At 43.5% G+C, this 21,529-nt stretch overlaps 1 protein-coding gene across 1 annotated transcript in view; it reads left to right on the plus strand.

Moving 5' to 3' along the window:
• CELSR1 (cadherin EGF LAG seven-pass G-type receptor 1) overlaps nt 1-21,529 on the plus strand; it is a 164,900-nt gene that overhangs the window by 85,327 nt on the left and 58,044 nt on the right. Inside the window, exons 3-5 of the mRNA XM_058804814.1 lie at nt 4,112-4,334; nt 8,655-8,770; nt 11,406-11,494. Of these exons, the coding sequence (XP_058660797.1) occupies nt 4,112-4,334; nt 8,655-8,770; nt 11,406-11,494 (428 nt within the window). The remainder of the gene's footprint in view (nt 1-4,111; nt 4,335-8,654; nt 8,771-11,405; nt 11,495-21,529) is intronic.

Consider the following 21,529-nt stretch of genomic DNA (forward strand, 5'->3'; position numbering starts at 1 on the left):
CGAAGAGGATAGGTATGTATTAAAGATAGGATGTTTGTGAGTAGTTTGCAGTGTCCAAAGCAACTATGACATTTTGATCTCAAGGGCTTTAAAACCAGGAAGCACTACATAAAGGGCTGCAGAAAAGCCACAAGTAGCTTTAAAAGGCATCAGTATTAATTGGGAGGCTATAAGTTCAGCTACTGGCATGTCACAGTAAATCATTTTCTGGCAAGGCAGAATTTTTCAAAGGCCAGGAATCTGCTGGCAGATAACAGGCATCCACAGCCCATGTTATCTGAGAGTGCATGCTTTAGCTTCAGCAGCTGGAGGGGCTGAGCTTCACATCCCCTGCTTGGATCCCACAGAGCTGTGATGTGTAACTGGTTTGTTCAGTGATTCCTAAAATGCAAGCCAGTGTGAAAAATGAAATTATATTAGCCAAGGAAATGCTGTGAGGAGCAAAGGAGGGTTTCACAGGCTGGGTGAGTGGCTGAGCCATGCCGCCATCCCCAGTCTCACAGACTGACCCCAGGCTGTGTGTGACAGCTATTTGGGCTGCGCTTTTATCACCCCAGCCCCTCCAGACCTCACTGCACAGCAGCTCTCCCCCTTCTGTGCTATTTTTTCCTAGCAGACTGTAAGGCCACCCTTTTGATGGCACGTGCCAGCCCTCCGACCTTGCGCTGCAAGCAGGCACACAGGCGCTTTTCATTGCCAGGGCTGGCACAGGCAGCTCCTTCCTCCCCTGCTCCTCAAGCAGCTCTTCCCTCAGGGCCTTCTGGCTCCAGCCAGCAGCCAGCTCTTCCTTCAAGTCCATGCAGGCTTTGGTTCTAATTCTGAGGATGGTTTTTAGGCTGTGCCTCAAAAATCCTGCAGGGCAGAGCTGTGGGACAGTGCTGTGTCCGAGGGGAGGTGGCTGCCCTGGGAAGTGGCAAACCCAAGGGTGACACAAAGGTACCTTCTGTTGCCAGTCCTGATCAAAGCAGTGCGTCCAGTTCTTGCTAAGATGGCTACTCCAAAAGGCAAAAATACTCTGTTTCTAAATAATTCCACGCACTTTTGGAGAAAAGGGTAATAAAGGTTTTTAAGTTTAAAATACAAAAGGTTTTTTGGTAACCTTTGTGCCTCAAAGCACAGTGACACCTTGCATTTACTGTTGAGATTTCAAAACCACTACTTTAATATGTTTTGGTAAATACACATAAAATATGAAAATTCAACATCAAAGAATATGCATCAAATGCAATTCTCATTTACATTACAGACTTAAGAGAATTCAGAATAATTTTAGTAACTGGGACATCCATGATGCTACAACCGAATAAATATGGGACAAAGAATCTTGAAGTATATTATTTTAATTTACTTCTTTACACATCATAATGAAAAGAAGTAATAAAAACAATACAATATAACTTTTCTGTAGGCTTTTCTCTTAAATAGTTCTATGCCTGTATAGGTATCTAAACAAACAGTCTATATATTCTTGTTATATCACAGAATTAATACAGAACCATCAATGACTTCCAGCTTAGGCTTTTATATTTCACCTCTGTATTGTCATGGCATTTCCACAGCATGCTGCAATGCCAGGAATCTCTCCTTTTAGCTCACCCTTTTTCTCTCTGTGTATTCAAGCCTCCGTGTTATTTGCTTTTACAAAATACATCATTCTGTTCCCAGAAAGCCTTGAAGATTACATTCTTCTGTGAGTCAGGGAGTTATTTCACAAAATATCCTACTACTTTTTTTAAAACAACAAACCTCTGTTTTTTCTTTCTGTAGGAATTTTGTTTTTCCACTTTTTTGAGAGTTTTGGTACACAAGATATGTGTATAAGGGCTGTGTTTATGCAGTGGTTCATCAACAAATGCTTGCTGTAGTGTCCTCTTAAAACATCTGATGCATGTGTGCACCATATCCTGTATACTGAGGGATATCTTGGATGATATATACATTTTTTTCCAAAAGAAACACATTATAGAGCGTTTAAAAATATTAAGGAAAGTGTATTCACATAATCTTGCCTGATATGTAGAGCTCATCAATGGAAACAGGAAAATATTTATCAAGTGATTTTCACAGCATTTCACTTAATATATTAAAGTGAGAATATAGGAACATGAGTGCTGAAGGGGAGAAGCTCTAAGCACAGGCTTGGACTCAAGGCTGTGTGGGTTATTAGTTCAGAGTAATGCACAGAGCAGGTCCATCCCCCAGGGCTGGCCCCACCTGGCTGGGGTGTGCCTGGCTCCTGATCACAGCAGCCTTGTGTTTGCTCCTGCATTTTGCCAGCTTAAGCCATACCTGGTCTGAAAGGCAAGTGATGCTGATGCAAGAAGAAAAAGGCAGCAAAGCCAGAGAGCCAAAACCACAAAGCTGCCCACCTCACCTTATCTCAGAGATCACTGCCCTTGGGGCAGTGGCTAAGCCAGCTGCAAACCATGGCATTTACAGCCTGGCACAGAAGGGAGCTGCAGCCCCAGCTCTGGGTGCACTGTACTGCTGCCTTCAGCCTCCCACTGTGAGCAGCTTTGGCGTGGGAACCTGTGGGGGCTGGGCTGTGGAGCACTAAATGGAACAAAACTTTCCATTTAAATTTACCTTTGTTAATGAGTCACTGCCCACAGCTCCTGCTGCTTTTACTTTCCTGCAGGAATGTGTTTTCACGGTTTTAACTGTGCTTGGATCAATCACAGGACCACAGAATGGTCAGGGTTGGAAGGGGTCTCTGCTCCTCCTGCCAAAGCAGGGTCACACACAGCAAGTTGCACAAGATCATGTCCAGATGGGTTTTGAATATCTCCACTGAAGGAGACTCCACAGCCTCTCTGGGGAGCCCATTCCAGTGCTCTGTCATCCTCAAAGGACAGAAGGTTTTTCTCATTCTCAGATGGAATTTCCTGCCTTTCAGTCTGTGCCTGTTGCCCCTTGTCCTATTGCTGAGCACTGTAAAGAGCCTGTCCCAATGTAATTTTATCATCTGGTGGCAGTGGTGATGCAAACACTGAAGTGTTAGAAATGTATTCCTTCAGCTGGCTGTGTTAAGTAGTATCTTTCTACATTTAATTGTCAGGCACCATTACTGGGTTCAATTCAACTGTATATGCCACCTCCAGTTTCTCTGAACAGTTTTACATGTGGGATGTGAACATACCATAAGAATACACATGTCAAAACACCAATGTTAACTAATTAACTCTCACAGAGGGTTTGGCTTTCTGTGCAATGATAATCCAGCAGCTGCTTTTGTCCCAGCCACAGCAGATATTTTTAAATTAATATCCTCTGTACTTTTTTTTTTAATTGGAATTCATTCTCAGATTTTGAGCAAGCACAGGACAGAAACCCATGGCATACATACAAAGCAAGACACTGCATTCTTTACTGTTGTATTTAACACATCCTACTACATGCTTTGGGGATGAATAAAGATAAATTATTTAGGGATGAAAAAACTTAGCAAGTGGCACACAAAATCCATAACTTTTATGGAGAGTTAACATGCCCTTCTCCAAAGGGTTCAGAAAATTGTCATCACCTGCAGGATGCATGTGTGGGAAAAGGTGGAAGCAATCTCTCTGTCATCTGTATCCTGCTTGTTGTTACTATAGACATTTTGAGAGCTTTGTCATGAGCTCAGCCATGTCCTGCTGCCACCATGGGCAGCAAAGCCAAATCCCATTTGAGACAAAGTGAAACCATTTATCTGTTTCACACAATTTCCAACTATAGTGACACACCAAAACAATTTCCACATATTTTGGTTGACAGAGAATGTGCAGGGTTTTACCTCCTCCCATCTAGATCTGTCACCAGGTCTGTATTTGTCACTCAGTTTGGAAGCAGCCAAGGAATCTGAAAACCATAGGCCAATGTTATTGGATATTTGCAAGAGGATTGCTCAGCAAATCACATTCCACACGCCTCTGAAAATTCTGCATTCTGAGGAAGATGCAGCATTCTTACCCCCAGCAATCACAGGCTTGTAACTCACTTGCTTGGGGAATCAGGTGCAAAAGTTTGGAAGCAGCTTGACCTGCAGCAGAACCCCTTGGGTAGCTGAGTGTCTCAGCTTGGTGCTGGGCTGAGGTGCCCCCTTCCCTGACGTCTGCATTTCCCGTTGCAGGAGAGTCGTGCGAGGTGAACGCGCGCTCCGGCCGCTGCGCGCCGGGCGTGTGCAAGAACGGGGGCACCTGCGTGAACCTGCTCATCGGGGGCTTCAAGTGCGAGTGCCCCCCCGGCGAGTACGAGCGGCCCTACTGCGAGATGACCACCAGGAGCTTCCCCCCTCAGTCCTTCATCACCTTCAAGGGGCTGCGGCAGCGCTTCCACTTCACCGTCTCCCTCATGTGAGTCCCAGCGGGAAGGGTTCTGGGGCTGGCGGCTTCTCACTCAGCTTGGGACTGTTTGTCATGTACTGGTGGCCACCAAAGAGCTGCCCCTGAAGGTCACTGCAGGGATGTCTGAGAGTGACTCCTGTGAGAAGGGCATGTTATTTGAAAGATTTGATTTTCTGCCTTGCTGTGCATGTTTCTCTGTTGCTGACTCACGACCTTCCCTGTTGGAGCGGGGAGAAGAGATACTAGGACCACTCTGGCCACCCATCACCAGCCTTGAGCTGCAGCAGTGCTGGGGTGAATGTTGGGTTTGACACTTGTACTGTCTGGGCCTTTGGCTTCCTGACCTTCAGCCCAGCTTCAGAACCAAACCATTTGTGCTCCTTGTTTGTTAGCACTCTTCCCATCTCCTGTTTCCCCACCTGTGAGAGGACCTGGACATGTCAGGCCATGGCTGAGCTCAGTCTGATCCTTCTCAGGCTCTTGCTTTGGGACAACCCCAACTGGTCCAGCTGCTCACTTAGCTCCTTCTGGCCTTCACACCCAGGTCCTGCTTCTGGTCCCATTCCAGCTCCCAGGTACTAGTTCTTATCCCCATCCCACCTGCCCCAACATCCACATGTTGGACAGTTTTCTTCTGGGCTCTCACTTTTGCCCTGGGGGTGCTCAGGTAGGCAAGGAGGAGAAATGATAGCTGCCACAGCCATGGGCAAGGGCTCTCCCTCACCAGGGAAAACCCCCCCCTTCTGGAGAAGACTTAATGGCTCATAGGGCTTGGTGTGGAGCCAGAGCTCCAGGTGCACAGATGCCTCTTCCCTGGGGAAGGGCTGGGTTTGCAGCTCTCCCATGGTTTAGCTGGGCAGGATTGACTTTTGGTTTTCCCTCACAGCTGACTGAGTAAACAACACAAAATGTGTTATTGACCCCAAAGAGCAGAGCTGGGGATTTTTTGATAGGTACAGCAGCAGCTGCAAGGGCAGAGCTGTGTGTGTATCTGCCCAGAGAAAGTGCTCAGGGAGGTCAGACAGGCTTCAGGCTCATGTCTCCTCCCTGGTGTTTCATATCTGTCAGGAGCCAGGTCAGTTTTTTACAGCATGTTTTTCAGTACTGTTCTTTAGCATAGTTTACTTTCCTGAGGTAAGATCCCAGAGAGACCCCCCCCCCATGTAAATACTTTGGTTAATAGAAATAAGTAATGCCCCATCCTTGTAAATGTTCAAGGCCAGGCTGGATGGGACTTGGAGCAACCTGGTCTAGTGGCAGCTGTCCCTGCCCATGGCAGCGGGCTGGGACTGGATGGTCTTTATGGTGCCTTCCAATGCAAACTATCATTTTATGATTTCTACCATTTATGTTTCATCTGCCTTAATCCTAAAGTCAAAATTTTATGGAATCTTGAAATTTTGGTTAAATCAGAAAGCACAGATGTGGTTTGCACACAAGCCAAGGCAAGGGAGAGCTGTGCCTGTGAAGATTGTTTTAGAGCATCAGGTCTAAGTGCACAGAAAAACGAAGGAGCAAAAGGCTCTGTTGGATTTGTCAGACCCACAGTGAGCAAACAAAGGTGCAGTCTGTGCTGGCTGCCAGCTTGAATTGCCTGCACTACCCTTGACTTGTCCCCTCAGCCATGAGGTGTCATTTTTCAGGCTTTTGGAAAGAGAGCTTTGACGTTTAGGGTGCTTTAAGTTAAAATTACTCAAATACCCTGTGTAGGGTTTATTGAGAAATAGCAAAGTATTGTACAAGGGTAGTCCTTACACCAGGGCTTCTTCACCATCTTTAGAACCACAATGGCTTGTTTAGTCATGAGCTAAGCACTGCCTACTCCATTTGGTGTGACTATAAGAATTCTAGGCCATTATGAGGTTCACCCCCCACTGCCTGGAATGGCCACACGTTTAGCTTTTCATACCTGAAGTTCACTTTTATTTACACTAGCTATTTCTTTGGCTTTTATTAATCCTTCAGTGGAGGAGGAAAACATCATGTGAGGACCTGCAAGATTTAGCAGTTTGACTGCTAACGATGATGATTTACCATTACACATTTTGTGATTTGGAAGCATTTGTAAAATCCCAAGGAGTCCAGCTTCCCTCAGCCTCAATGACCCACTGCTAGCAAAGAGTAGAATATTTGCCTTGTCCAGTCTCATAACTAAAATGTCTTTTTAAGTATTTAGCTTACTGACCATGCATGTCTTTCTGCTCCCAATATTATGTACCTCCCTTGCTTAATTCCAACATTTACTACTCCTTCACTCAAGAGACACTGTTAGTGGAGAGGTTTTCTCATTATTTATGCAAAATTCTGTAAGAAAGAGAGTATTTTGTTTCCTGTGTCATGAAATGAAACATATCCCTTCTATTAAAAAGCAGCATTTTTTCCCCCAGCTGGTGGGTGACAACCAGACAAGTTCAAAAGCAGTAGTGCTTTTAACAAGTATAATATTAAAGTTGCTTTTGACTAGTGGCAAAGAGTGAAACTGAGCACAGATAAAGAGATGTACAAAATGGCTTAATAATGTATTAGTGTAATAAATAATGGTTTCATACTTAAAATTATTGTAGGAAATTGTAAGAAAATGAGAAAATATATTCAAAAAGAACTAAGCTTCCTGTTATTGCTGCCAGACTAAATCTTCCTGCCCACTGAAGAGGCAGCACTAGCATTATTCTGCACAGATGTAATCAAAACATTTGGATGAAGCAGTTATCCATGAAAAAATAGTCTTGGGAAATGTTTTACAGGAACTGTATTCCTTTGGATGGAATGTTTGATGGTGAAAAGTGAAAATTAAATCCATGTTTTGATAATATTGGTATATTTCAATGATATTGTTGTAATTAATTTTGTTTGCATTTTATTTGTATACCATTATACTATGATAAAAATAGAAATAAATATGTATATCAAAACTGATTAAAAGTAATCAAAACATTAATCAATATTTTTATGGACTATAAAGCATATTCTTTGAAATTTGAATTTTACAGGAAATATCAGATCTGTGACTTCTGTTTTTTGAACCAGAACAATTCATTATCCTTCAAAAACATTAAAAAATATATGAATAAAATTTCCCATTTCCATGTAGCTCAAATTCTGAAAGGTCTCTACTCAGTGGGATCCACAGCATACATATGTCTGACAAACAACTTCTGGTAAAAATTATTCTTTATCTTTGGAACCTTTTCTTTCAAATACCAACCCTAGTATTCTAAAATACTGCTTCATTCCCATTCTCTGAAATGCAGGTTTTGCTGCATCACGTGAGAGTCTTGCCATTAGACATGATATGACAGGCACAAGAGTGACTTCTTCTGTCTGTGGAAGACAGATTTCATTTCATTAGCTGTGTTCAGTATTTCATTCATTTGTAGGAAAATGGGTTAATTTAAATCAGGCATATTTCCTGAAGTTCAAGATACAAAATCAGACTAAATTGCCATTGGGAAGCGCAAGAAATTCCCACGGTTTCTCTCTTTTTCTCTCTTTATCTAATATTAATATTTGTAAAAATGTTTATGTAAAGTGTAATTTTTTTTTTTTGCATTTCTGAGTAGATGAAAGCTGTGTGCAACTCTCCAGAGATAAGAGAATTCAATTAAAAAATAGAAAATACAACGAGCAGAAATTTTTTAAAAATGGTCTGTGCTGACATAAAAAAGTAGGCTTTTTTAAAAGTGGGGTTTCCCCTTTTTCTGCAAGAAAGATACATCCGATATTAGTAGCACAAGATAAACAAAATCCAAATGCACCTGTTGGTGCTGATCTAGTGAAATCATTTGAGTGTTGATTTTCCTTCTTCCAATTGACTGACCTGTTGATTGACTAACTCTGATTTTCCACATGGCATTATTAAAGTAACTCTTATCTTTCCCCTTACTCCTCCATCAGGCTTTTTTAGTCAGTTGATGACTATCCCAGGACACTGTAGCATTTAGACAGCAAGCAGGCAGCAAGGATCCCCCTTTGAAGTGAAAATGCTTTCTAGCTGTCACACTGTTTGCAGAGTGTAGTAAGTGCTACTGTTTGGTGAGTGTCAGATACTGCTGCTGCATCTTGTGTCTGCCTAATTTTAGCCCTCGTGAGGGTCAGCAGATCTCTGCAGAGTAGATTTCTGTAATTTCCATCTGCTTGCCTTGTTGATTGTGAAAGAGTAGATTTATCCTGCGGCTGACTCCTCAGTTTTATAATTTTCTGTCTGCAGATTGATTCAAAGGCTTGTTTATCTGCTAAACACAATGCCTTCTTTCTTCTGGGTGACTTGACCATCAGTCTTTAATCCATAAGCTGTTAAGCACAAGCTAACTCCATGTCTCTGTGTTCTAGGTTTGCAACCAGAGAGAGGAACGCTCTCCTCCTCTACAATGGGCGTTTCAACGAGAAGCACGACTTCATTGCCTTGGAGATCATCGAGGAGCAGATCCAGCTTACCTTTTCTGCAGGTGAGCTTTCACTTGAGTCCAGCATTCCTCCTTGAAGTCAGGAGATCCTCTCAAGCCATTTGGAAATGCACTTCAGTGATTTTATATGGGTATTTGCTGCCTCATTAATTTACTGGCTGACATTGCACAGTAAACAAGTGATGCCGGGCGTACTCCAGATTGTAGCGGTTTGTGGTGATTGCTCTCACTGTCGTAGGCAGGAGCTTGTCAACATATCAGTTATAAAAGCCAGAGTTTATGACTACTATAAAAGATTGGCACTAGCCTGAATGTTGGCCTCCAAGCCAATGTTTGCTTAAATTTAAATGAGACTTAATTTTATCATACTGTGATAAATGTTGTGTGTTTATACTACACCATCAGAGGTGCATAAATGTTATCTTAAAAATCAATGCAAGCCAAAGGAAAAGCTAGCAGAAGTGAAAATGGCCTACCATTCATTAGGGATTGGGGAGGAGCAATGCTGTCTCTAGAATGCATTTCTGCCCTGGAGAAGCACCTCCTCTTAGAAGAAGCCATAAAAAACAACGAATTGAAGAGAACTACGAATTGAGAAGAACTGCATGCTCATTGCTACAGTGGGCCAGGAAGCAGCAAGTGGCAGCTTTGGCTGCTTTCTGCACTAGGACTGAGCCAGTGTCTTTGGTGCTTGTAGGAGAAGAGAGGGCTGACAAGCAAAGTTCAGGCAGGACATATGCCCAGAAACAGATCTGTACTTTTGGTGGCAAGGCTTTGGTGACTTAATGAAATCTCAGTAGTGCGGACAAACTCTGGTTGTCACAGGTTTAAGCTATTTTTCTACTGAAACTAAAACAAATATCTGGAAAGGGCTGTTGTCCTGTAAGTCAAGTGGAGTTATGTGTAGGTCAAGTGAGATGTTTGTGCCACTGTATTGGGCACATAGTTCAGGAAATAATCCTGCTATTTCCCATTATCCATATTCAGACAGACATGTGGGCTCCAGTCATTTTTATTTTTGTGGCAAGTGAGACACTGCAAGCAGTAAAGCCATAGAGGCAGAAGCACAGCCTGCATTGGTGTTGCACACTCATCACCAGTGATGGCTGCTGCCCTCAGACCCCATGGTAAATCCTGTGTGACCCCATTGATTTACCAGCAATGCTGAGTGCATAGTGGGCCCGTTGGGTTGAAGGTATCCAGTTACATTTCCCCTTTATTACCTCAAAGTTGTCCAAATTAGATTTTAAGGCAGGTTTCTGAATGGATTAGTGTAAGGAAATAACATGCTGCAGAGAGATGTCCTTTCTTCTGTAGCTCTGCTTCACCTGTCTAAACTTGAATCAAATTGCTTGGAAGGTACCCTGAGGATGATTGGGAAAAAAATAAATTCTGCTTGCACTTATATGCATTTAAATGTGAAGGAACTCCTTTAAGATACATGAAACTAAATTTAGATTTGCACTGCTGCACCTGAGAGCAGGTCTGGTCCTGCACATTACAAATGGTATTTTCTTTGGAAGGAGAATGTTTTATGTTTTATAGTTTTAAGTGGCTTTTAATGAACAGTACAAGTTTTGGACACCTGATCTCACTGTGTTACATGTCGCAACAACTTTTTCTCAGAAAGCAGGGCAAAAGGATTGCAGAACAGCGATCTTCCTTTTGCAGACACTTGATAGCTGAATAGAAAGCTCAATTACCTGTATAGATTTTATCACTAAATGATAAAAACCATCACAGCAGGATGTCATACATGCTAAACTGAAATATGTATTGTTTAAATCACAGACACATATGGGATGGGAGTTAAAGGAGAGTAGGGAACACAAGAATAATACTTGACTTAGATGTTTGCTGCAAATACAGAGTTGAAAGTACATTTTAAGCTCAACAATACTATGAGATTTGTTCGTTTACAGGGGCAGTTATTTTTCCTGTGGTTTGTTATGTAGAATTTTCCAACTGTTAAAAAAAAAAAAAGGAAAAAGAAAAGGGAGCAATCCCTTCTCTGTGCCAGGCCTATTATGTACTTTCAACATGAATGTTTATTTTGCTGCTACCTCGAAACAGATATGCCTGGTTTCTGAGCTGGGTCTGCTGACTCTGTCCTGGCTTAAAAGCTTTAGCTTTCCAATTGCAATGGCAAAGTCTTACTTTCAAATATAAACATTGAAAGGCTGCCAATAATTTCATTAATCACTGGTAAAGTTTTGCTGAGCCCAAGGTTACCATGGGTTTTATACTAGAGTACTTTTGGATTTCACTTTCTCATCTCTAACAGGGAGTAGCTTCCCTTCCCTGACAAAATATCCCTTTACAAGGCTCATCATACTAAAAAACACTTCAAAGGCTGCTTTTGGCAAAAATGCAGAAAAATTAATGTACATCTCTCCCTCAGTTGATCACTTCAGCAATAGCTGTATCTACCCAATGCATCTGCTACCACCCTTTGCAGAAGCATGATAAAAACCAACATAATTCACCCAGATGTGCCAGAAGCTGGTTTCTGTGCACCAGAGTGACTCCACAAAACTGGGGGTATTTATTGTCTTGCAGGACAAACCAAATTTCCTCCCTAATGGAGCAAGGTGGCTGCATCCTGTGCCCAGTGAGAGTCTCTGTGTGTTCCTTGCAGTGGTGGTGGCTCACTTTTCCCTGCTGGCTGTCTTTGCAGGGGAGACAACCACGACGGTGGCGCCGTTCATTGCGGGCGGGGTCAGCGACGGGCAGTGGCACTCGGTGCAGGTGCAGTACTACAACAAGGTAAGGCTGCATGTGCTGCTGCTAGCCCTGCTGTTCATACAGCTACAGGGGCAGCTAGCTCTGACCTGACATAGGCAGGTGACCTGAATTGTGTTTGTTTCACCAGGCACCTTGGTACAGCTCTGCACAAATGGTACTGGTCTTGCTTACCTTGCCTGGGACAAAAATTCTCTCATAGGACGTTTGGGTTTTGGCCCAGGAAGGCAAAACTAGATGTAGTATATTTTTTTTCAGAAGTACTCCTAGGGAAACCTTCATGTGCTTGGAACTATTTTCATTTTCAGTTTTTTAAGCTGTTACAAGTGTCAGTGTGTCTAAACCAACTGATTCACTTGTATCTTGTTAAAAAAATTGTGCTATGCAGGAGCCTTCAGTGTAATAGCTACCAACCATTAGTGTAGAATTTTCTGCAGCAGAGAAAGTTATTTCCTATAGCTGTCTTTTCTTGTCAAATGATGAATTTAGCTAGCACTAGCTTCTCTGGTTTGGAAAATATGATTATTAAAAGGTTCACAGCTTTCAGTAATAAAGCACTTACTTAGTAACTTTTTGTCTGCTGTATGAAAAGATACACAAGAGAAACTCAAAAGTTGTCACTGCATGCAGTCCATGGCACTCAGAGGTGGACTCTGTGCTCCCTGTCCCTCAGCTGCCACTTGGTCACAGGGTTAGTCTGACTAAACTAAAAGCATTGCAGGCTCTCTGTGCAGAGCAGCCATTTCATGATGAACCACAAAGCAGGCTTTTAGAGTGTACAGTGTCACTGTTTACAGGTAGATGTCAGAGATCTTCTATAAACCATAACAAAAATTAGAGTTCATTTAGTGACTAAGAAGCATGGCTTTTAAGTCTGACATGCTAGAATTTTAGGGGAATCACATAAGGAAATAGAGAGGCATTGTTGGCTGTTAAAAAGGAAACAGGATACTGGTGTAGGAAGCTGAATGGAAGATGGAGGATTAATATAATCAGCAAGTTTTTTATTTCCCAGTGCTGCATCCTTTCATCACAGTTTGTGTGGCAGTTTGAATGGGAGGATTAAAATTTTATTTTGACTCCTAGATAGGATCTCCTAGTCTAAGGATATTTTATTGAGGTAGTAAAAAGCTTTCTATTAGTATTTTATATTTTCTTAAAAATTTTAAACTTAATTAAGTTTTGTGCTTAATATATGCAATATACTGTCTGCTATCGGGAGCCCAGAGAAATAGAAGTGAAACTTGTGTTTCTATGCACACATCTGTGGACACTGTGGAGCTCTTCTGCTGTTTCCACGTGTGCATATTTGTTAGAGGATTACTCTGGCAGAGTGCACAGCACTTGCTGAGGCAGTGGAGGGACACTCCAGCTTTCAGGCTCCTGGGCACAGCTGCAGGGAGAGCTGCTGGACCAGCTCACTGAAGTGCCAAGGAGCAGATAAGGGGCCTGAGCAGCAGAGGAATGCTCTTTAAAAGGCAAAGAGATCTGACACAGATGTTAAAAATAAACCCCTGCCTCATTTTCAGGGCTTGCTGTGGTTCAAGCAGACTGGTGGTGAGCCATGTTAGCAGCTGGTGTTTTCTCGTTGTTAACATGTGTGTCCTGTCATCATTTTCTTCTTCTGCCCCAGTTTTTTGAAGTGAAATGAGCCAGTCTCCACTGAACAGGACAAAATTCAGGGCAGAGAGGGAGAGCAGAGGGAAACACCAGGAAACACTGCTGATTTACTGCCTTGCCACTTGTGTGACATGAAAGTGATGAAAAGCAGGGTCACTGTGTGGAGAGCTGCACTGTGCCCTTTGCTGTCCGTGTGAGAGACTGAGGTCATCACCTTCCCCTTAGCAGCATTTATTGCAGGATGGTTAAATTTGGGCTGGAGGGGGGAGCTCACAACGTTGAGTAGTAAATGGCACAAGCAGGATATGCTCACCAGTATGTGTTCAGTGTGCTCTGAGCACTTCCCAGCACATCTGAGAATTGCACATGTTGCACCAGCTCTCCAGCAGTGGAAGAGGGAGTGGGTGTTGCAGGGCAGGGACAGCTGGAGGCAGCTCTGCAGCCCTGCCCACCAGGCTGCCCCCACACCCTGCCCCAGGGTTAAGCCTTCACCTCAGCTGGTATTTGTTTGTACAGCAGTTTCTTGGCTACTTCATGTTTTAACAAAGCTAGAAGCAAAGTTCCTGTGAGGAGGTTGAAAAGACAGGGACAGTTTAGGGATTTGAGTTGTGTCAAGATAAATGGGATGCTGTGTCTAAACTTGACACAGTTGAGATGTTTGAATAACAGGGTACCAAAACTCATGAGTTTTGAAATATGAAATTATGCACACATATTAGTTTGCAGGTACTGCATCCTTCCACTCTTTCCAAAATCCTACTGCAGTGTCAGTTCATCATCCCAAGGCTACACAGCCCCTTTGTTTTGCTCAGACAATGCATACCCTTTCTGAGCATGCAGAGCTCCCCTGAGCTGTCTCCCTCCTCCCTGTCTCTGGCTCATGTTTGATGCTCACCTTCAGGCCCTTCTCCTCCCTCCTGTCTGCCTCTGTCTTTTCCTGGCAGCAGGGCCACAGGCGCTGCCTCCACCAGCATCCCTTTGGTGCTCCTCCCCCTTTTTCCATTCTGCTCTTTGCCTGGGGAGCTTCTGGTCTTTGCTCCTTTTTGGACATCTCTTGCCAGTGTTGTCTGTGGGAAATGCATAATCATCATCACAGATATCCCTAGAGATCCAATTTATTGATTTGTCTTTCTTGCATTAAAAAACTTCAGCAGCAGCTGTTTTCTTAATAGACACATCCTGGCAATATGCAAGGTCACCCTGCACAAAGTCAGTTTGCTAATAACCATAGTGAAATGAGAAGCAAGCGTAGAAGTGACTCCTGTAAAGTATTTTCTGTACTTAGCTCAGAAGTGATGTGCTTGGTAATGTTTATCTGTATTGTTGTTGAAAAATGATTGTTTAGAATTAGCTAATAGAATTAACTAATATCAAAAGGTCCCCTGCCACGTGGGGCCAAACACTGGAGCCTCATCAGTAAACGATAAGTCCAGAGCTGGTTTTGCTGCACTGTGTTTACAGAGAGGCATCAAAGCAGTTCTCTGTCAGTTCAAGTATTTGATGCTTTCTTACCAACCCTGCTGTGTGCCAGCACTGTAAAACAATGCAGTAAGGGAGCAGATTGTATCAGAGGAAGGGAAGCAATGTCATTTTATTTACTGTGTAGTGATGGAAATGGATGCTCCCTTCATTGGAAGAAACCAGCTGGGTTCAGCAGAAGTGCCTGAGGGAAGCACATGGAACTTGTACTAAGTGTTGGCTCTGTATTGAATTTCTGGAAGGGAAGACATCAAGGGGGAGGAGTTAGAAGTTATAAGACAGCAGAAGTGAACTAGGAGTGTTTTATAACCATTATCTGGTTTCAGTTCTGTGTTAGAAGTTTTTCAGCTTCCCAGTAGCAAGGTATCAGTTTACCTGTTACTTGCCATTGTAGATGTTTGCTGACAGTGGGGGAAGACAGTCAGGAAAGCCACTTGCTGACTCTGATAGCTCAAACACATTATTTAGTGGGGTCCTGATCTTGCAGCCATTAAAATCAATGGGAGGTATTGAATTAAAGGTAACCTGTGGATGACCTGCTTTCTCAAGAGGTATATATTGATATGAAATTTAGAAGAAATGGAATTAAAAATGTTATTTTGAAAGGAAAAGTGGAAGGAGGGGGAAGATTTCAGCCTGGTAAATAAAACTGATTTTAAAATACTAGAAACAGCCTGCTGCTTGTCCACAGGATAGCTGGTGTAAGGGGCAGCAGCAATGTCAGCTGCCCTATTTGCCTCAGTACTGTACTTCCTCTCCAGGTGATGAGAATATAGTCAGCCTCTGATGGAGTTTGGTCCTCATCCTTTGGCTCTCCTGAGCCTGCAGCATGAGTGACAGTGACCAGGTTTAGCTGTGCTGGTACTTGTTTGGAATAGGAGCACACCTGTGTTTGATGGTGATGATGCTCAGTAGCAATGGCATTATATGAACTGTCTGGCATTTATTGTACATACAGGTAGGTATTACCTGCAACAGCAGATTTTACTGGACCTTGTAGTGAGTGGTGTTCTTAATTAAGTGCAAAGTTCATGCCAGTCTCCCAAATTCCTGATAGAAACACAGTTCTGTTCAGCATTTGAGATATACCATCAAACTATGGTAATGTTTTACCTGACTCATTACCTCAGGGTAGAATTCATCATTTGGCACAACATAAAAATATTTTGAGTATGGACATGTTCCTTTAATTATAGAGGGCATGTACCTGTATATTTGTATTTATATGCTCTGTATATGATGTGTTACTTATACATACATGACATCCAAGTTGCTTAAGGATGTTACTGTTCTGTAGGAAGAAGGTCCTTGTGCTCTCTTTAAGGGAGCACAGGATAGTTTTACCTCAATGACAGAAAACCTGGGAAAAGCATATAGAAGCAAGCTCTTAGTGAGTGTCTGATGTGCAGTGCAGTAATTCTGGGGGATAGGGTGAACAAAGCCCTGAATGACTCACTGGGTGACTCAGAAAAGGAACAACTTCTGTGTGCTGTTAGGCAGTGCCTGTGGTGGGATCCACTTCCATGGTCAGGAGGTGTAAGATGGTGGGTCCTTAGGAGAGTGTCTCCACTGTACTGGTGTGTCAGTCTCCTAGGATGAGCTATTCAGGACAAATGTTATTCTTTCTCCACTACTGGGATGAGATTTCTTTTCATATCTGATAATCAGTAGTAAGCTGCTGTTCTTTCTCTCCCTCCTTGAATGTCTTTGATTGAGACATGCCATGGGTTTTGTTTCAGATACTTGGCTGTCTTGGGAGTAGCCCACCCCTTCAGAGTGATTATGGTTAGTAGGGATCTGCTGACTCTCATCCCTGTGTGCTTCCCACCAGCAGAACCCAGACCTGCACTTAGCCTGAAGAGAACTGCAGAGAAAACAGGCAAATTCTTCAGTTAGAGATAAACTTGAAAGAAGTGAGGGTGATTATGGTTGATCTTCAGTGTGTTGTGAATTCAAAGGACAGGAGATGCATTGCTCTCTATTAGACTCACATATGAATTTAAAAATTTCTCGCCTGTGGTAAGTAATGGTTTCTCTTGAGTTAACTGGCCTTCATCTGGGGCAAGCTGCAGCTTGAATATCACTGAAGACTGAGTTAATACTGAAGAGATTTAGCTGTCAGCCTAGTCATGCACTAGAATTTACCAGTACCTTCCCATCTCATGGAGGTTTTATCCCTCATCCACTGGCTGAAAGCTGTTTACAGTGCCAGAACACCCTGTGTTTCAGTGCCAAGTCCCACTTGTATCTTATTTTCCATAAGGTGGGTACAGCAGCTCTCCCCTTGTGCTTGCTCAGTAGGTGAGTGAGTGGGTGGGAAGGCAGCTCCCTCCCTCCCCTGGGGGCTCCTTGGCTAAAGCTGATCCTGAAGGGCTAATTTACCATGCCCCCACAGCTGTGTGTAGCACCACAGAGCTGATTCTTTGAAGTCTGCATCCACAAATCCTCCATACTATGGATCACCAGTAGTGCCACAGACTGGCTGTGGATGCCAGGGGTGGCGTCTGGGCAAAACCCACCAGCTCCATGTCTGGGACACCTCAGTGAGCCCCATTTGTTCATGCCATCTGAGTGGGACACCTCAGTGTGCCCCATTTGTTCATGCCAGCTGTGTGGGGCTCTCCAGCACTGCTGGACAGAGATTGTGTGCCTTGCTGTGATCCAGCTGTGGGCAGCTGAGGGTCTTGAAGATGGTGTGGATTTGAGAGTGCTGCCAGCTAAGGCAGACTTGGGATGAAGTTGTTCACAACAGAGAAACAGATCCTATCTGCACCTGCTCAGGACTTAGGATAAAGCAGAAGGAAGGGCAGGGTCATGGAGGAAAAGTCAGGAAGAAAAAAAGCATTTCCAGGCCAGGTCAGGGTTTCATATGATGCTGTTCCTGTGGCTAGTCAGGCAATATGGTGGTCAGAAAGAGGAATGTCATGTGGAAGTTCTGTGAATATAGGTGTCCTTTAAAGAGGCATAAATTAAGAGCATAACTGAAGATAGTATCTGTCAATGCTCTTAATGAGATGCTCTTAAAAGCATCTGCTGGTCTGTTCTGAACCACCCACTTTCACTCCATGTACACTTTTCATCTCCATGTGCAATTTTTGTCATGCCCAAGTGTACTGGGTTTGGCTGGGGTAAAGTTAAGTTTTTTCCCAGTAGCTAATATGGGCTGTGTCTTGTATTTGTGCTGAAGGCAGTGTTGGCAATGCAGGGACATTTGAGTTGCTGCTGGGCAGGGCTTACACAAAGTCAAGGACTTTTCTGCTCCTCAGACTGCCCAGCAGTGAGGAGGCTGGTGGTGCACAAGGAGCTGAGAGGGGACAGGCAGGACAGCTGCCCAGAGGGGAACCCCATGCCATGTGATTGAAGGGAAGAAGGAGGAATGGGGGGATGTTCACAGTGATGACATTTGTCTTCCCAAGTCGCTGTTACATGTGACAGAGCCCTGCTTTCCTGAGGATGACTGAACATTTTTGGGCCCATGGAAAGTGGTGAATGAATGCCTTGTTTCGCTTTGCATGTGTGCACAGCCTTTGCTTTACCTATTAAAGTGTCTTTATCTCAACCCACAAATTTTCTCACTTTTACCCTTCTGATTCTCTCCCCCATCCTTTTGTGGGGAAAGAGAGTGAGCAGCTGTGTGGGGCTTAACAGATAAAGACTTTCTATAATTCCTCTATAAGGAGGAAAGACCTTGAGATAAAAATTGCAATGTTTACCTGGCAAGCTTGGATATGTAAAGGGAAGGTTACTGGGTTTGGGGTTTGCTGAGTTTTTGCATTTCTGGGGAGCTAAGGATGTATTCCCCCATTTTCTAAATGAAGCAGAAAAATCAACCAGTTGCAAAGTACAGTCCTGTACAGCCCCTGTATTGCTTATACTCTTGCATGCCTTATGTCTGCCACTCGTTGGCAGAATTATCTTCAGGATTATCTTTACAGCAAATCTCTAACATTCATCACTGCCTTTGTTTTACTAGAGCCTCTGTTCTGATTCTGGGAGCTCGTGTCACACAGCTGCCAAACAGTGGCCAGAGGCAGAGCACTGCTGAACAACTTGAGGATGTGTACACAAAACTTTTATTTTAAAACTCAGGTCCACCCCTGTTCTCCCACCCAGGAGCCAGCTGAGAGCAAGTTTCATGCAGCCACCTATCACTAAGAGGGGATGACACAGTTATACCCCAAAAATCAAGATCTGTAGGGCTGTGTGTTGTTGTACTCGTGGGCAGCTGAAGCTTGGTGGCCGCTTGCAGTCCCCTGATAAGGGCAGGCAGGAGGTGCCTTTTAATACAAGGGCAGAAGCACAGGTGGCACAGGCAGTGCAGGCAGTGGGAGGGGTGCAGCTCTGTGCTGGAGAGGTTAATGCAGCAATTTGTTTTCAGTAGGGTGGGATGAGTGCAGCAACCTGTGACAGTGCTGCAGAGACAAGCACAGACCCTGCTGCCTCTGGCACACATGCTCTGCACGAGGTGCCTTTGGAGCTGACAGATAGGTTATCTTGTTTCCTTCTGAAAACACAGACCTCCTCTGATGATGGCAAATTTGCCTGTTATGGAAATATATTCTGTATCCAACACTGACAATTGATTTTGTCACTTTGCCTTGAAAAAAAAAAGGCAGAGTGCCTTTCACTACAACATTGTAGTGAAACTCAGACTGTGACAATTGTGCCAAAAGACAAGGATGGCACTGATTGCTGCTCTCTTTCCTGTAAAGGGAACCAATCCTTGTTAGACTGGGTTCTCAGCACTGTTGCCCCAGGACCAGCAGGCAGAACCAGGCAGTAGCTCAGCACAGGCTTCCCTGTGCCACCCCACTCCCACCTCGTGTGAGCTTTCCAGCACAAACACCTTGTTTGCTCAGCTCTTGGTCTCCCTGCTGAGCCTGCCAAGGCGCTGCCAGCACTGTGGGTGATTTATGAGGCAGGCACATGCCTGCAGCTCAATAGGGATTGCCAGCTCCTTGGAGAAAAGCCACATAGCTGCCACCAGCTAGGCATAACTTTGTCATTGGACCCTGGGTGCAAGACACTGCCCTCACAGTATCCAAGACACCACCCAGTATCGTTTACCTCTGAATTTGAGCGGTCAGGAAAAGTGGTTGGTGATTAAATTCTTAGATTGGTATTTGGTATTGCCCCTTGCACTGGGCAGCACCTCTCACACCAGAGCAGGATTGCCCAGCTGAGTGCTGAGTTTTTTAACCTGGTTGGAAAAGACAGACAGACCCCAACAGAAGTCAAATAACTGGAAAAACAATTAGCAATAACGTTTGGGTATGACTTGTGCAGATGTCTATCACTGGTGACATCGGAGCAGATTTAATTGTGATCTGAGGGAGAATTTTTGAAGTTAATCCTCTTGGTGGCTCCCAGACTAATTTGTTAAGGGATTGAGGGAGATTTTCTAAACAAACAATGCAGTTGTTGAAGATTATGGTAATGCCACTGTTGATCAGATGTGGCACTGCCAGAGTTTGGATTTTGCTGGCTCAGATTGACATACTGTGTTTACAGCATTTGTGATTGACACAGACCTGCTCCAGCATTGCTTGGCATTGTCTGATAAAGAAAAATGCAGAACAGTAATTGCCATGTCAAGCAGACCTGGAGGTGGATAGGTACTGGAAATACTGAAAATGTTATTCAATTAGGAGCACCCTACTTCTCTGAGCATATTTTTCCAGAAGGAAATAGAATTTTGTGGCATTTCAAAACCTAAATTCATGGTATTTCTAAGAAATGCCAATAGATCTTTTAAAAGCTCTCCTAAGTGTGCAAGGCAGCACATTACAACATAGTGCTTCCTCTTAAAAGAAACCACATATTCTTACTTAAGATTTAACCATATTTCTTCCAATGTTATCATTCCCTTATCACCCATCTCATTGTGAATTGTTTAACAGCAGGATGTGCAGCAGGGTCTAGAGGCCAGTGATGCTACAGCAAGGTGGTGGATGGTGCTAACATCCAGTGTGGATGGTACACCTCACAGATCATCAATGTGTGCTGGATGCCTTTCCTTCTATGGCATTTTCATGGGATCAAAAGTTCTGCCATGGCTTATGCACAGGGAAGCCTGCAGGACACCAAAACCACAGGGAGCATGACCACAGTCAGTTCATTAGCTCATGTTTTTGAGGATTTAGCTGTACTTACCCATGTAACTGGGGGGCCTGATCTTCATAGAGAAAGGGTTTCTTCACAGGGTTTCTTCAGCTTTACATGAAAAAAAAGCATTTCAAGTGTAAAAGTCACTTTCTTTTCTAGCCACAACCAATTTTTTTAAGCAGCGTCCTGAGAGACATTAATGTTTAATTTAGTTCTCAGCTCAAGAGGGTAAGGAAATTTGACTGGAATACCAAGGTGGTTAGCCAGAAGCAGGTTATGAAGTTTTTCACAACTTTCTTACAAGAACAGAAGTTGCTGTATCAGCAGATTATTGTCCTTTTTGGTGGGTAGGCTTGTATACTGGTGAAAGATGTGGTAGGTAGTGCTGGAGGCTCCTGTACAATATGTATGAGGAATTTGTAGCTATGCATTTGTATTACTGATCTGTATTTTTGGTGCTACTGGGCATGGCCACTTAAAAAACCCTAGCAATTAAAATTGCAAGCAGGTAGAGGAAGGAAAGAAATTTAGATTTTCATTACTGAATGCATTCTGCATTTTACATTTGAAGTTCAGAATGTTGCTCTAGTCAAACACATAAAATATGTTCTTTGTGTCTGAATGCAAAAGATATCATTTCCCACATGCTCAGAACTCAATTTTTAAAATGCCATGAGAAAAGGTAATCTCAGAAAAAAATAGTTCCTTTTATGAGTCATTTCCTGGTTTTCTGGCTCATGATTCATACACTCACATCCTTGCTGAGGTCAAATTCATCCTCTTCCACCCAAAGAGGATCATCAATGAAAGTCCTCCTCTAGGTAAGACCATAGATTTGCTGTACAGAAACTGAAC

The sequence above is a fragment of the Ammospiza caudacuta genome, chromosome 5 (assembly GCF_027887145.1).
Source record: "Ammospiza caudacuta isolate bAmmCau1 chromosome 5, bAmmCau1.pri, whole genome shotgun sequence".
Taxonomy (NCBI): Eukaryota; Metazoa; Chordata; class Aves; order Passeriformes; family Passerellidae; genus Ammospiza; species Ammospiza caudacuta.